Below are 13,659 nucleotides of genomic sequence, written 5' to 3' on the forward strand. Positions count from 1 at the left end.
GATGTATCTAATCTTATACTATAAACCAAATATATTAATTATTTAATGAATTGATAATATGATTGTTTTTGCGTATGAGCAATGTTATTTGAACAATCATTTATTGTGACAACTTCTTATACAATCAAATTATACAAAGGGATTTAGAGACTGACACAAAAATCAAAGTAATAGAGAGAGAAAGTAGAAGAACAATGTAAATATGAGAGAGAAGGTTGTAAAAAATGGTTGTTAAAATATCATTTCTCTTTGCATATAATAATAAGGGAAATGCTAACCGATGCCCCCGGAGCACTGGTTAAGGATAATAAAAAGAAAAATTATATGTTAATTATTGCATTAAAAATTATTTAATTAATCCATAAATAAGTCAACAAAACTTCCTTTTATGATAATAATTTCCTTTTTTTATATGTTTAACCGGTGCCGTGCCCCAACACCGGTTAACATGACCCTAATAATAATAATAATAATAAGTTGAGCATATAAGTTGAATTTTAAAACAGCCTATTTAATGGAAGTATCACATCTATAAAAAAAGTAATTTAGGAGCATCAATTATTATTATTTATTGGTGAGAGAAAATAGGATGATCTTCTATACAATAGTTGTGGAAACCTCGTAGGAGGGAATCTATGACGTTGCTTTTCAGTTTCAAGTTCACAGCCTTATTAAGGTATTCTTTCTTTCTCTTTCTTCCACATGCTCTGTCACTGTTTTTTCTCTTAATCCAACAATCTCTTCTCACTATTAATAATCACTTCTTAAATCTACTTCTTCACCATTGGATTCTTCTCACTCTTCATTTTTTCAGGTTACATCTAGGGTTTTAATGTTGTTTTTAATGAAACTATGTAGTAGTTGACTCCTGGTTTGTTCTTCATTTTAACTAAGTTGTTTTTAATGTTCTTGTCTTTATTGTTTAATTTAGTAACGAGGTAATGTTTTGAATTTTTCAATTTTTTCATGGTATTTTTCCTATGTAGGAATTTTTGTCATTAGTCTTACATCAAAATGGGTTATTTTCTACTTGTTTGAAAATGGGTATATATAATATTAGGCTATTTCATGAAAATTTAGTTTTTTTTTTTTGTTATGTAAATTTTATGGTTGGTTGTTTGATTTGCTTTGAACAAATAGTATATAATTGATGGAAATTTGTTTATGTTTATTGCAGATTTTGATGCTTGAGTTCTGTGCTTTGTGAAGCAGCGATTGTTGACGTGATGGGGAAAGGGAGAAGTCCTGGGAAATGGATCAGGAGTTTACTCTCAGGAGGGAAGAAATCGTCATCGAAGTCTAGTTCGTCAAAGAAGAATGATATTTTTGTAAGTGTTTTCGTGTTTGTAGCATATTTTTGTTTGTGATTTGATATAGTATGAGTGTTGCGCCGATACCTTAGCTATAAGGAACCTATCAAAGGCAGAAAAATGTCAGAATTGCCGCTTATAGGGTGTGAGTACTTTGAATTTTGAAATAGGAATGTTGTAATTGTTGTTTCCATTCGTGTCTGTAGAAATCTTCGAGTAACAAGGATGCACTGGGATCTTCTGAGTTAACTGTGTCTAATCCAATTTCAACTGTGGATTCTTTGCAAATATCCGCACCAATATCTGGAGCAAATGTTGCGAAAGCAGTTATTTCAGAAAAGGAAGTAGTCAATAAGTCTTCACATGAGAGGGGTATTCTCTCAAATGGAGATGAAAAGGCTCAAGCACCGGCCTTTGCTAATGTTGCATCTCAAGATGATCTTGAGACACTCAGGCTTACGGAAGCAGCTATTAAACTTCAGTCCGCTTGCAGAGGCTATCAGGTAATACTCCCTTGTAATTTTACATTTATGTTATGCGGGCTGATATGCTTCTGTTATAGCAGTTTGTTTAAGTTCTGCTTGTAACAGTGCTGTAACTTCGCTATAGCTGCTATTTGACAAAATTTTGTACTAAACAACGTATCGCGGAACAATAGTGATTTGTTTGAATTCCTCTACGCTATTGCGTGTTTAACAACCCTGTTGAATTATAATTATTTGAAAAATGTCACGGGCATCGCAAATGTCAATGAAGTAGAGTAGAAATGTTTGAAGCTACCAATGCAACCACATTTATTTCACTTTTATTTTAAACTAAAGTTGCAGTTGTAGGAAAAGGAAAAATATAGCTTTGTATGTTTGACATTTTATTTATGCAATTTTATTGGAAATTATTTAGTGTCATGATATATTTTTTCAAGAATTGCGGTACTCACTGATTCTCAATTCGCAAAGCCATCACATGCATTTTACCTTTGTATTGTCACATTATTGGAATGTTTCTTTATGTATGATTAGTGGTTAATAAATACTGAAAGTGATTTTTGCATAACTTCATTGAAGGCTCGTCGGGAATTTCAAACTCTCAAAGCTATTACACAGCTGCAAGCTTTTATCCGTGGTCACTTGGTTAGAAGACAAGCTGTTTCTGCTTTATATTGTGTGAAGGGAATTGTTACAGTGCAAGCATTGGCTCGTGGTTACAATGTTAGACGTTCTGATATTGGGCTTGAGGTCTTGAAAATTCGCAAGGTAAAAGTTCTTTGGCTAATTCTATCAATGCAATTATCCGTACATTGTTCTCTCTGAATTTCTTAGTGGAAATATTGGAGGTTTTTTCATTTAATTAGTACCAATCGATGTTTCCTGTCATACAAAAAGAATGTTCTTGTGGCTTATAGAACATATTTCTGTCATTTAATTGCATGCTCCATACCCTTGTGTTGCTTCACTAACTACTTCAATGTACTTTTGTCAGGATACTCAATGTTCAAAATCTATTGGCGTTGTTACATCTACACCGGCAGACAAGCTGTCAGAAAATGCCTTTGTTTGCCAGGTAGGAACTTCTAATTAATGACTAATTACCTATATAGTTGATAAATAATAGATTGTTTTAGGTTTTCCTGATATCTGAAATGACTAAAATCAGTTAATTAAAATTTCCAAGAAAATGTTATCAGTTGATAATTTTATTGTCCATGGAAGGTTTCCTCCCTTTTTTTTAGGTAAACACTAGTAGTATTAACTGAATTAAAGAAGGATAAAAATGTCTTTACTCTCGACTCGACTTTTGGGGTCCTGAATTTGTCTTTGTTATATATGTTACTTTGAAGTTTTGAACCCGTTTTTCTTTGATTTTGACATTCAACACCCTGCTTTACACTAATTTTATATACAATTCATGCCTCAACCGAGTCCGAGGTTTCTTCTTATAATTTCCAACAGTTAAGGTAATTGTTTATGTTAAGTGAAAAGTTGTTTTGGTCACTGAACCATTCAACCTCATGTTATGATTTTAAGTTGACAAGTCTTAGAATTTTTCTGATCAATTACTAATTTTAACTTACTCTCACCTTTACTAATATTATTTATCGATATGAATGGTATAACAAAGTTTTGAAGAATTGATTTTTTTTCTTCTATGGTTGTTTGGTTTAGTTCTTATTGCTTTGAAATTAAATTGTCGTGGTATAATTTGACTTCGATAAAAGCTTTATTCCATATGATATCCATTTCAGCTGCTGGCTTCATCGACCCATGCGTTTCCTCTATCTCTAAATAGTGATCTTGGAGAACCTTACTTGGCTTCGAAGTGGCTTGACCGTTGGACAACATCAAGCTTTTGGGCACCTCTTCCTAAATTGAAGAAGAAACTTGACTCGGTGTCGGCTGAAAAGGTACAAGTTAAAAGGACTACCCGGAAATCACCTGCTGTGAAAGCTGATGAGGGCTCAAGTTCTGGTTCTAACAAACAAAAACAACGTCCAAAAAAGGATTCAAACCACTCATTGGTTTCAGCTCAGGCACAAGAACACCCAAAGAAAGAAATTGAGAAAAGTAGTCTAAAGAAAACTCGTGTGCAGAATGTTTCAGACAGATCTGAGATTGTTAACGAGAAAAGAAAACACAGCTCTAGGGCAACTTCAGATCAAACTGTTACTGATGTTTCAGAGCAGGGGTCAGGTTCCTCTTCTGAGAAAATAAAAGAAACGACGGTGCCTAAGTCAGAGAAAGTACTAGAAGAGAATAATGATCAGCCAAAGAAGAACTCAAATGGTGGTGCCAAAGAAGAGAAAGTTCTTGGAAAGAAAACACTAGAAGAGAAAAACGATAAGCCAAAGAAGAGCTTAAATGGCAGTGCCAAAGACGAGAAAAGTCTTGAGCAGAAAACACTAGAAGAGAATAATGATAAGCCAAAGAAGAGCTTAAATGGCAGTGCCAAAGAAGAGAAAAGTCTTGGACAGAAAACACCAGAAGAGAACAATGATAAGCCAAAGAAGAGCTTAAATGGCGGTGTCAAAGAAGAGAAAGATCTTGGACAGAAAACACAAGAAGAGAATAATGATAAGCCAAAGAAGAGCTTAAATGGCGGTGTCAAAGAAGAGAAAGATCTTGGACAAAAAACACAAGAGAATAATGATAAGCCAAAGAAGAGCTTAAGTGGCGGTGCCAAAGAAGAGAAAGGTCTTGGACAGAAAGCGCAAGAAGAGAATAATGGTAAGCCAAAGAAGAGCTTAAACGGCAGTGCCAAAGAAGAGAAAGGTCTCAGACAGAAAGCACTAGAACAGGAAGGTCATAATGATCCTAACGCTGTCTTACAGACTAGTATGAAGAAGGTAGGAGATGAAGAAATAGGAGTTAGCGAAGACTTGAATGGTGGTGACAAAATTATCAGCAACAATTACCAAAGAAGAGCTTCACTGCCTGCTAATTTTAATGATCAAGAAAATGAGATACACAACACTCCAAGTCCAAGAGTGCCGAGTTATATGGCTCCAACTGAATCAGCAAAAGCTAGACTAAGGGGACAAGGCTCCCCAAGATTTGCTACTGATATCATAGACAAAAACAGTTTTACCAGGAGGCATTCACTTTCATCTTCACTTAACAGCAAGTCAGGTTCATTTTCCCCAAGAGTAGAAAAGCTGATAACTTTGAGCGGAAGAGGAGTTGCGAGGACTGATAAATCTTTGTCATCTTCAAGGGACGGGACTGGTAAGCATTTATAATTTTCACTGTTTCTCTGTACCTTTTAATTTACTTAGTGATTGGTTAATTCTTTGAGATGTGTTTTTATGGCAAGGAAATGTTGCTTAATATATATATATGGTCAAGTGTATTACGGTGAGGAAAATTTGCTGTTCTCATGAATGATACTTTTAGTGTACTAAAAGACTTGTAGACTAAAAAAACTCATGTTTGTAGGATATAAGTTATTCTTTTATTTATTATTACAGAAAAGTTTCTTTTCCACAAAAATTGGTTCTGCAAATGGGCTCCATAGCAGCAACTTAGACGCAAGGAATACTTTGTCGGATTTTTTACTTAAGAGAACATCATCTGGTTCCAAAGTTTGGCTCCACGTCACTATTTTTCATTTATCTGTTCTCTTAACTTGGCGTTCAAAACTATTCCATCTGCAAAAAGAATGTATTATGGCATAGACTCTTGGATATGTTAAGCACATCAAAGCCAAGTTAGAAGGATAGGGGATCAAAGTCGATCATTAATGCAATCCTATAGTTATAATAGGGAAGTCTTCCTTGGACACCTTGTGTTCTAACACTAGTCATGATTCCGTTGAACACATCTTTCAACTGGATATAGAAACCATAAACTCCTGTTTTTCTCCTTAACCTTTCACAATCTCAGTAAGAGGTTTGCATCAAAAGTTCCTATTTAATTTAAATAAGTGAGTGCTTGAAGTTTCTCGGCTATAGTTTTGATAACTTGGCTCAAATTATTTTAATTTTTTCATAAAATACAACTAGAGCACATTAAATTCAGAAGGCCTAAAGGATTCACTTAAATGTAGGCAATACATGGCTTCATATTCATGAAAACGCATTCGTACTTTGTGTCGAATCAAAGCACAAGATGTGTGGATTTTACACGGACATCGAATCAAATATTAGTCTACTTGTATTGTTATTTGAAATTTACTATTTCACTTACTGACAGTGCTCTGTGGATATTGATAATTTCAGATAAGATGACTCAACCTCAGTGGAGAAGGTGATTTTACATAATCTTTCAGAACAAAGATACTTCACGGTGGTAAAAACTAACGGAGCAAAAGATATGATGAAATATGAAGTACATTACAGCCTTTTTATTTATTCATCGTTGTCATTATTATTTGTGGTATGGTCATAGATACAGCAGGATACATATTGTTATCAGAGTCTATATCAGCTTTCTTTTAGTAGCAAATACTTTGCTGGGTATATATATCTACAGTTTTAACCTTAGGTACTGGTTCTTCTCTTTTTCTAGCCGTTGTGATGTATTGTTCAAACCATTGTTTCGAAGAGTGTCATATTTTCTAAATTCGAGAATGCTTTCCTGATAATATTTTTATTCAGTAATGTAGCCGACCCCACTTAGTGAGATAAGACTCGATTGTTGTTGTAATGTTACGAGCCTTAGCGCAACGGTGAAGTTGCCGCCTCAAGATATTTGTCACTGATTCAAAGGAATAGAATGGTTCATTCACCTTCCCTAGACCCCCAGCTGATGGGAACCTCGTGCACTGTGCCATCATAATGCTATGTGCATTTGAAGGAATTTAATGTGACTTGGCTCATGGTCATAGCTTGTTGTGGTTATATTTAACACTAAGAAGAAAGGTTCCCTTAGAACTAAATTGCATAGAATGGTATACCGATACCGTCATAGGAAACCTTTCTTCTTAGTGTTAAATAATATATTCTTAAACATGACGGTATGGTATATCGCGTGGTGCATGATTTGATCGCAAGTTGATGACCCAACTACATATGCAAGTCGTTTTTCGTTTCTAAAATAAGAAGACAATTAGGTCTCAACTATACAAACAATTTTTTCCCTTTGAATGAACACTGCCAAGTTTATTAGAATTTGATGTGGAAAAATAAAATACACATCCTAATTTTATTGTTCCCTTAAAAACGTGACATGGTGATGGAGGAAAGCCTAAAATCGCATAGACTAGCTACATATAACATGGTCAAAAGCTTTCTTCAAGTCAATTTTATAACTACATAGCCTTCTCTTTTTTAACATTGAGTAGATAGTCACTTTAGTCCTTGACTTTGCACCTTGCTGCCACAAAGGTCATTGACTCAGAATTAAATGCAAATAAGTCCCTAACTCTGTACTTACGTTATCATTTTAGTCTCTAACGTTAAGTTATTCTGTTAAGTGATGATGTGACACAGTTGGTACAATGACATGTCATATGAAATGTAATAGGGACTAAAGTGAAGATAAAAAATGGTCACTTTGGTTCCTGAATCAAAAATCAATATCCTCAAACTGAATCTCAAACTCCCTTAACAGGGACTACAGCAACCACGTTTTACTTCTGGTTGGATGGATGGACTCCCATTACTTCTGGTTGGATGGATGTAAAGTTTGTTTACATTATTTTTTGAGTTGATAAAGCTTATTTACTTAGCTTTAGAGACTAATTTATCATTTGTATTTTGAAGAAATAATTTTTCTTATTTCATTAATTTGAAGAAACAAAATGGTGATATACACCCTTAAAAAAAGATGGTGATATACTTTTTTGATGCATTGTATGAATATGCCTCCAAATTGCTATATTAAGCAACCCTTAAGTTTACCCTTTTAGGAAGATTCCTTATAGAGAAAGTTGGTCCAGTCTACCATTTCAAGGACTATAGCTGAAACATTATTTATTTCTATATGATTTTTCATCAAAATAAAAATATACATACAAGATTCAGTTTAAAGGTATTTTGTTATTCTTCTTATGACCTGATTAATATCTTAATATAAAGGGATTATATATATATATATTCTGAAAACGAAGTTTAATATTAATATGGAAAAGAAAATAAAGAAAAAAAAGCTGTTGACTTTGGCTATATGCCTTATCTACGCCATCATCCATATACCCTACATTTTAGTCCAGGTACATTATGTACAACTACAAATAACCATATACAAATATAATTAATTAAATGCAACCATATAAAAAAAAACTGATTATGATGAAATCAGTCACTTAGTATATTTATTATGTACAGTAAGCTTTCGTCATATTACCAATCTACCAACAAAATATCAAAAAAGAGAAATATAGGCATCTAGTAATCCCTAGAGTTCCCTTAAACATTTCATTAAGGACTCAATTTCTTCTCTTCAACCTTGTTGAAGCGTTTGGGGGAACTCCCGGAATCACTGGTGAATAATCATTATCAAAGGTTTGGAACAGTAATTATTTATTGGATTCAGCTAATTTTATATTTTATTAGTTTAGAAAACTTGATTGATCTTGCTAATTGAAGTTCTTTTTGCAATCAACAATAGTTATTTTGGCAGTGAACAATGATATGAAGTTGAAATCCAATTTTTTTTCGAAAAGTATATATATTTTTTTTCAGAAGCTAAATTAACACACCAAAATTTGTGAAATGTATATATATATATATATGTATTTTGTCCAAATTTCGGATCAAAGTTTAGTTTTTAAATATTTTTGTTTATATTTCATGAACTCCAATTAATTTTATCAAGACAAAATGATGGAAGATTATAATACCAGGAGTTTATCTATCTATCTATCAATTGCAAAACAAAGTCGGATCTATGGTTTATCCGACTTATCGAATAGATCATTTTGCTCAACATGAGTTGATATTTAGAGTTAACAAACTTATGCGAGCAAGACATATATTATTTGGTTGGCTGTTATTGTTTGGTTTATTGGCTGATTGCGATGCTGTAATAGCAAGTTAAAGTGTTATCTTAGGGTCGATTATATGTAAGAAATCTAAGTGTTATCATAGGTTTTACATTTAAGAAATTATTCTTTTGAGAAAGTTTAACACTTCAATTTCCGATACATTGAATGTATAATTTTTCATAAAAATGTACTATTTAAAGTCTTTAAAGAGTGTCCTTAGGATACTCGTTAGCATTTCTATGGATGGAAAATTTGATCATATTTAATATGATTATCATAGTGAATTTATCTTTGGGCTAGCATGAGATTAGAGACAAGGGATAGTTTAGAATACCTTAGAAAGGTAAAGTGATTAAAAAACGTGAAATAAGTATGTTTGATTGATTAGATATCCTAATTACTCTGTATGAACCGAGTATTTATAGAAAAAAAAATAGGCATTTAAGGAACCATCATAGATGACAATCCTATATATCCCTTTCCAACAAACCGACCCTAGTTTTCTCTTCCATTTTCTTCATTGAGGGGTGGTATTGGATCAATTCTTGACCTGAAATCACTCCTCTTCATATTTTTCTCTCTATTTCAATCTAAATAAGTGATTTACACATATATCTAGGTTTTTTCTTTGTGATTTCATCATCTAAGTGCGGTGGTTTGTTGTTCGTCGTCTTGTGCGGCATTGTTTAATTTTCCGTCTTCTTGCGGTGTTCCTTTGATTCATATTGAAAGATCGATTATTCAATCAAAGATTTGGGCGTCATCGTTGCAGATCCGGAGGTCATGGATATTCCGGTGACTTTAATTTTATCATATATATTTTTGTAGGCATTATATCGTTATATGCTATTAACTTGGATGTTGTGAGTTTGTTCGCAGATTCATTCTTTACGTTTTTAGCGGTGTTGAATGATGTAATATCTCGATTTGAATAAATGAATATCATTTTATTTTTGTCAAAAAAAATCCTATATATCCATTTTTGGGCACATATTATACTTCTATAATATGAACTCAAAGGCGGACCTTTATGGTTATATATTTTGATGGAAAATTACTAATATGATCATAAGCATTTACACCTTCTCTCAAAAAAAAAAAAAAAAAGCATTTAGACATATTATTTGGAAACACTCACAAAAACATGTTTTTTTTTTGAGAGATGCAAAAAAAATGTATTATTTAAATTTAATTTTTTAAAATACACATTATTTAAATTTTTTCTTTTTCTATATTTTTTTATATATGTATGTATGCATGTAACCAAAAAAATATATGTATGTATGCATAAATATTGTCATTGAATAGTTTTGACCATGTAAGATTTCCTTTAATTTGATTTAACAAAAAATATATTTAATTTTTTAAGCTCTTAAAAACATAATATTATTGTTAATCAATAATTTTTTTTAAATGACAAAATTTATTAATAACCAAGTCCCTCTATAAGACAAACAAATACCGACAAGATTGTTCTTAAAAAAATAAAAATACCGACAAGACTGAAACAACAAAGCAAAGAACACAATATATAAGCAAAGCAACAAAAAAAAACCTATGCACCCCATATATCAAAAACAAAATCCAAAAAACAGCCAAGAGAACCCCCAACACCAAACCAAAGCCACATAACCCTTAACAAAAATACTCAGAATATAATACCTGTCCATGATGTGTAAAATTAGGGTGGTAAAAAATTGAAAACTAAAATGAATATATATACAGCTTGAATTAATAATTTCCTCTCCCACTTTTTTGTGTAGTAATAATGATAATCAACTATGAAATGTAAAGTCCAAGAGCCAAACAAAACCTGCAATTGAGTTGATCATGAATAGGAATGAATGAACTAAATTAGGTTTATTTCCATGCAAAATATTGGTTGAACCCAAGAGTTCCCCCAAACACTTCATCATACAAGGATTTTCCTTTCTTTCTTGCTATAGCCCTTTAGATGAAGAGTTCAGAGGAACTCCAAGAGACAGCCAACAAAAAATATTCCTCACACTAATTGACTTGGATCGATACACAAATGCACAACAAAATGTGCTATTTATTGTGGAGAATTTTATGCTCTTGGAACAATTTAAAGGTGGTTTGTAATGTTGACATGTATATATGGAGAAAACTGCAAAATGAAGATACTTTTCTTTGCTATGAACCTGGTCATAATGCTTGACAAGAAGGGGGTGAGACTATCTGCTTCACTTAGTGATGCTGTGGTCTCGTTTAATGTAAAGTGATTCAAAACACTATGATATTTTCTTGCTCTTCCAAGTCATTTTCATAACTTTTAAATGGCAAAGCTAGGGAAAATATCATGGGCTATAATATATGTTTTTAGGTAAATCAAACAATATACTGTCAAAATAAAGGAAAAACAAAAAATATCCTAAAACCTTTTGATAGGGTTGAAAATGGACAAAATTCTACAATATATTTTAAAAATAAAGACACATAAAGAACAATTTTAATTTGTAGGTGTTAAAAAATCTTTAATTTTTTAAATATATAATAGTATAGTGTTTATAATCTTAAGTATTTTTCTCAATAATAATGATTTTAGTATTTTTTTGTCAAAAAAAAATGATGTTAGTATTTTATCACTTACAAAATGATACTCCCTCTGTTTCAAAATACATGTCCATTTTGGAGAAATTGCAGTAACCAAGAAACCAAATAATTTTTTTTTTTTTTTGATGAAATGATATGTGTTTTTTCTACAATACCCTTAACCATTATTATTTTATTTTTATTTTTTCTCTCTGCAATAGATATGCAAGGGTATTATTGAAAAGACAATAATTAATGTTGCATTGAAACTTAAAAGTGACAAGTATTGTGAAACAAAATTATTCTTCAAAATAGACAAGTATTATAAAACAGAGGGAGGGAGTAATAATTTCCAATGAAGTCAAAAGGTAGAGGCGAGATCAATGGAGTTAAGATTTGTAATAATGATCCCATTATTTCTCATTTGTTGTTTGCAAAATTGCAGATGACTGTTTTATGCTCTTTAAAGCCAATACAAATAAAGCACAAAAGATGAAAGATAATTTATCCACTTATGAGAAAGCTTCAGGTCAAGCGGTTAATCTTAAAAAGTCAAATATTTTTGCAAGCATAATTTTTTGACTACTGTTCATAATAGTATTGCAAATATTTTTGGAGTGCAAGCTATGATGGGCACTACTAAGTATTTAGGCTTGCCGTCTATGATTGGAAGAAGTAAGAAAGAAACTTTTAATTTCATTAAGGATAGGATTTGGAACAAAATTAATTCGTGGAGTAGAAAGTGTCTCTCAAAAGCTGGTCGAGAGGTGTTGATTAAATCAGTTCTCCAATCATTACTAACTTATTTTATTGAGAAAATGATGAATTCCTTTTGGTGGGGTTAAATGTTTGGGGACTTCAGTCTTGTCGTGTTAGGTAAGCAAGGACGGAGAATTATGACCAATCCCGACTCTCTCATTGCCAGAATTTATAAGGCAAGATAATATATGCGGTGTAATTTCTTCGAAGCGACCTTAGGCCATAAACCAAGCTTTGTCTGGAGGAGCATTTGCCACTCTAAATTCATTCTTAAAGCGGATAGCAGGTGGAAGATTGGTGATGGGTTCTCTATACTGATTTGGAACAACAACTAGACTCTGATAATAGTTTCCTTACTCCACAATATAATGGAATTTCCCCTCTAGCAGAGCTTCGAGTATCAGACTGTATTCTTCCAGATGATAAAGCTTGGAACATTCCTTTCTTACATTCAAATTTTGATCAATGAATCATATTACTAACACGCCTTTACACCTTTCAATACAAGAAGACCGACTTGTGTGGATGAAGGAAGACAATGTTGAGTATTATGTTAGTAGTGCTTATTGTTTATGTGTGCAAGAACTACTTGATTTTGAGCATTTTAAGGTGCATGGTGATTGGTGTCTAATTTGGAAGCTTAAGATACCCCTAAGGCGAAAAACTTCATTTGGAGAGTTTGTAGAAATTGTCTGCCAACTCGTATTTGACTGCAAGATAAGGAGTTTTGTGCAACACTAATGAGGAAGATAGTTTTCATATATATTTTTCGGTGTCTTAGTAATAGAAATATTTGAAGTATGTGTGCTGCATATCCTTTTTTATGCAATATTATTGATCAAGGAGAAGATAGTGCTGGTATCATTTTTAATATTCTACATGACCTTCGTATGGATGCTGCGTTATTTTGTTGCACCTTATGAAGTATTTGGAAGCAAAGTAATAATAAGCTTTGGAACGAGGTGGTCGATGTGCAATGTTTTGTTTAGAACACACAAAGACTTTATTCCATGATTGGAAGGCAACTAAATTTTATTGCCTACAACCATCCAATATTCACTTGCCTGTTAACAATTTAAATTGGTACAAACCAAGAGAAGGTCGCTTTAAATGCAAAATTGATGCAACCTTTTCTAAACACCTTAATAAGGTTGGAATAGGTATACACATAAGAGATGATACATTTATTTTTGTGCTAGCTAAAACTGAATAGTTTAGCCCAATATGTGAGGTTCATGTGGGTGAAACTCTTGGATTGTTATATGCTTTAGAATGGGTTCATAAATTTAATCTTGGATCTATTGATTTTGAACTTGATGCTAAGAGAGTTGTTAATAATTTTCATTCCACAAATCACATAATTTGGTAGTACCCCTCTGTTTTTTATTATAAGCAAATTTTGACTTTTAGGTTCATTTAATTAATGATCTATGTGGTCTATAATGAATCTAAAAGTCAAAATTTGCGTATAATTAAAAACAGAGGGAGTATTCTTCAACATTGTAAAATTCTCTTTAGTTTATATTATGAAAACTCCATTGTGGGGTTATGTGAAGCCAAATAAATGCGCTTGCCTACGAGTTAGTTAAGACGGTCCCATTATTAGCTAGTTTTTAGA

At 32.4% G+C, this 13,659-nt stretch overlaps 1 protein-coding gene across 2 annotated transcripts; it reads left to right on the top strand.

The window, feature by feature from the left end:
- The first annotated feature begins 530 nt into the window (after positions 1–530).
- LOC11414735 (protein IQ-DOMAIN 31) lies at positions 531–6,402 on the top strand. 2 transcript variants are annotated; one of them, XM_003613560.4, is made up of 7 exons: positions 531–676; positions 1,178–1,328; positions 1,517–1,813; positions 2,375–2,563; positions 2,790–2,870; positions 3,553–5,029; positions 6,022–6,402. In XM_003613560.4, the coding sequence occupies exons 2-7, from the start codon at positions 1,227–1,229 to the stop codon at positions 6,051–6,053; spliced, it is 2,178 nt and encodes a 725-aa protein (XP_003613608.1). In that variant the 5' UTR covers positions 531–676; positions 1,178–1,226; the 3' UTR covers positions 6,054–6,402. The 2 variants fall into 2 exon arrangements, with proteins under 2 accessions (XP_003613608.1, XP_024639875.1); XM_024784107.2 differs by having other exon boundaries at positions 675–814.
- The last annotated feature ends 7,257 nt before the right edge of the window (positions 6,403–13,659 follow it).

This window comes from Medicago truncatula, chromosome 5 (assembly GCF_003473485.1).
Source record: "Medicago truncatula cultivar Jemalong A17 chromosome 5, MtrunA17r5.0-ANR, whole genome shotgun sequence".
Lineage (NCBI taxonomy): Eukaryota > Viridiplantae > Streptophyta > Magnoliopsida > Fabales > Fabaceae > Medicago > Medicago truncatula.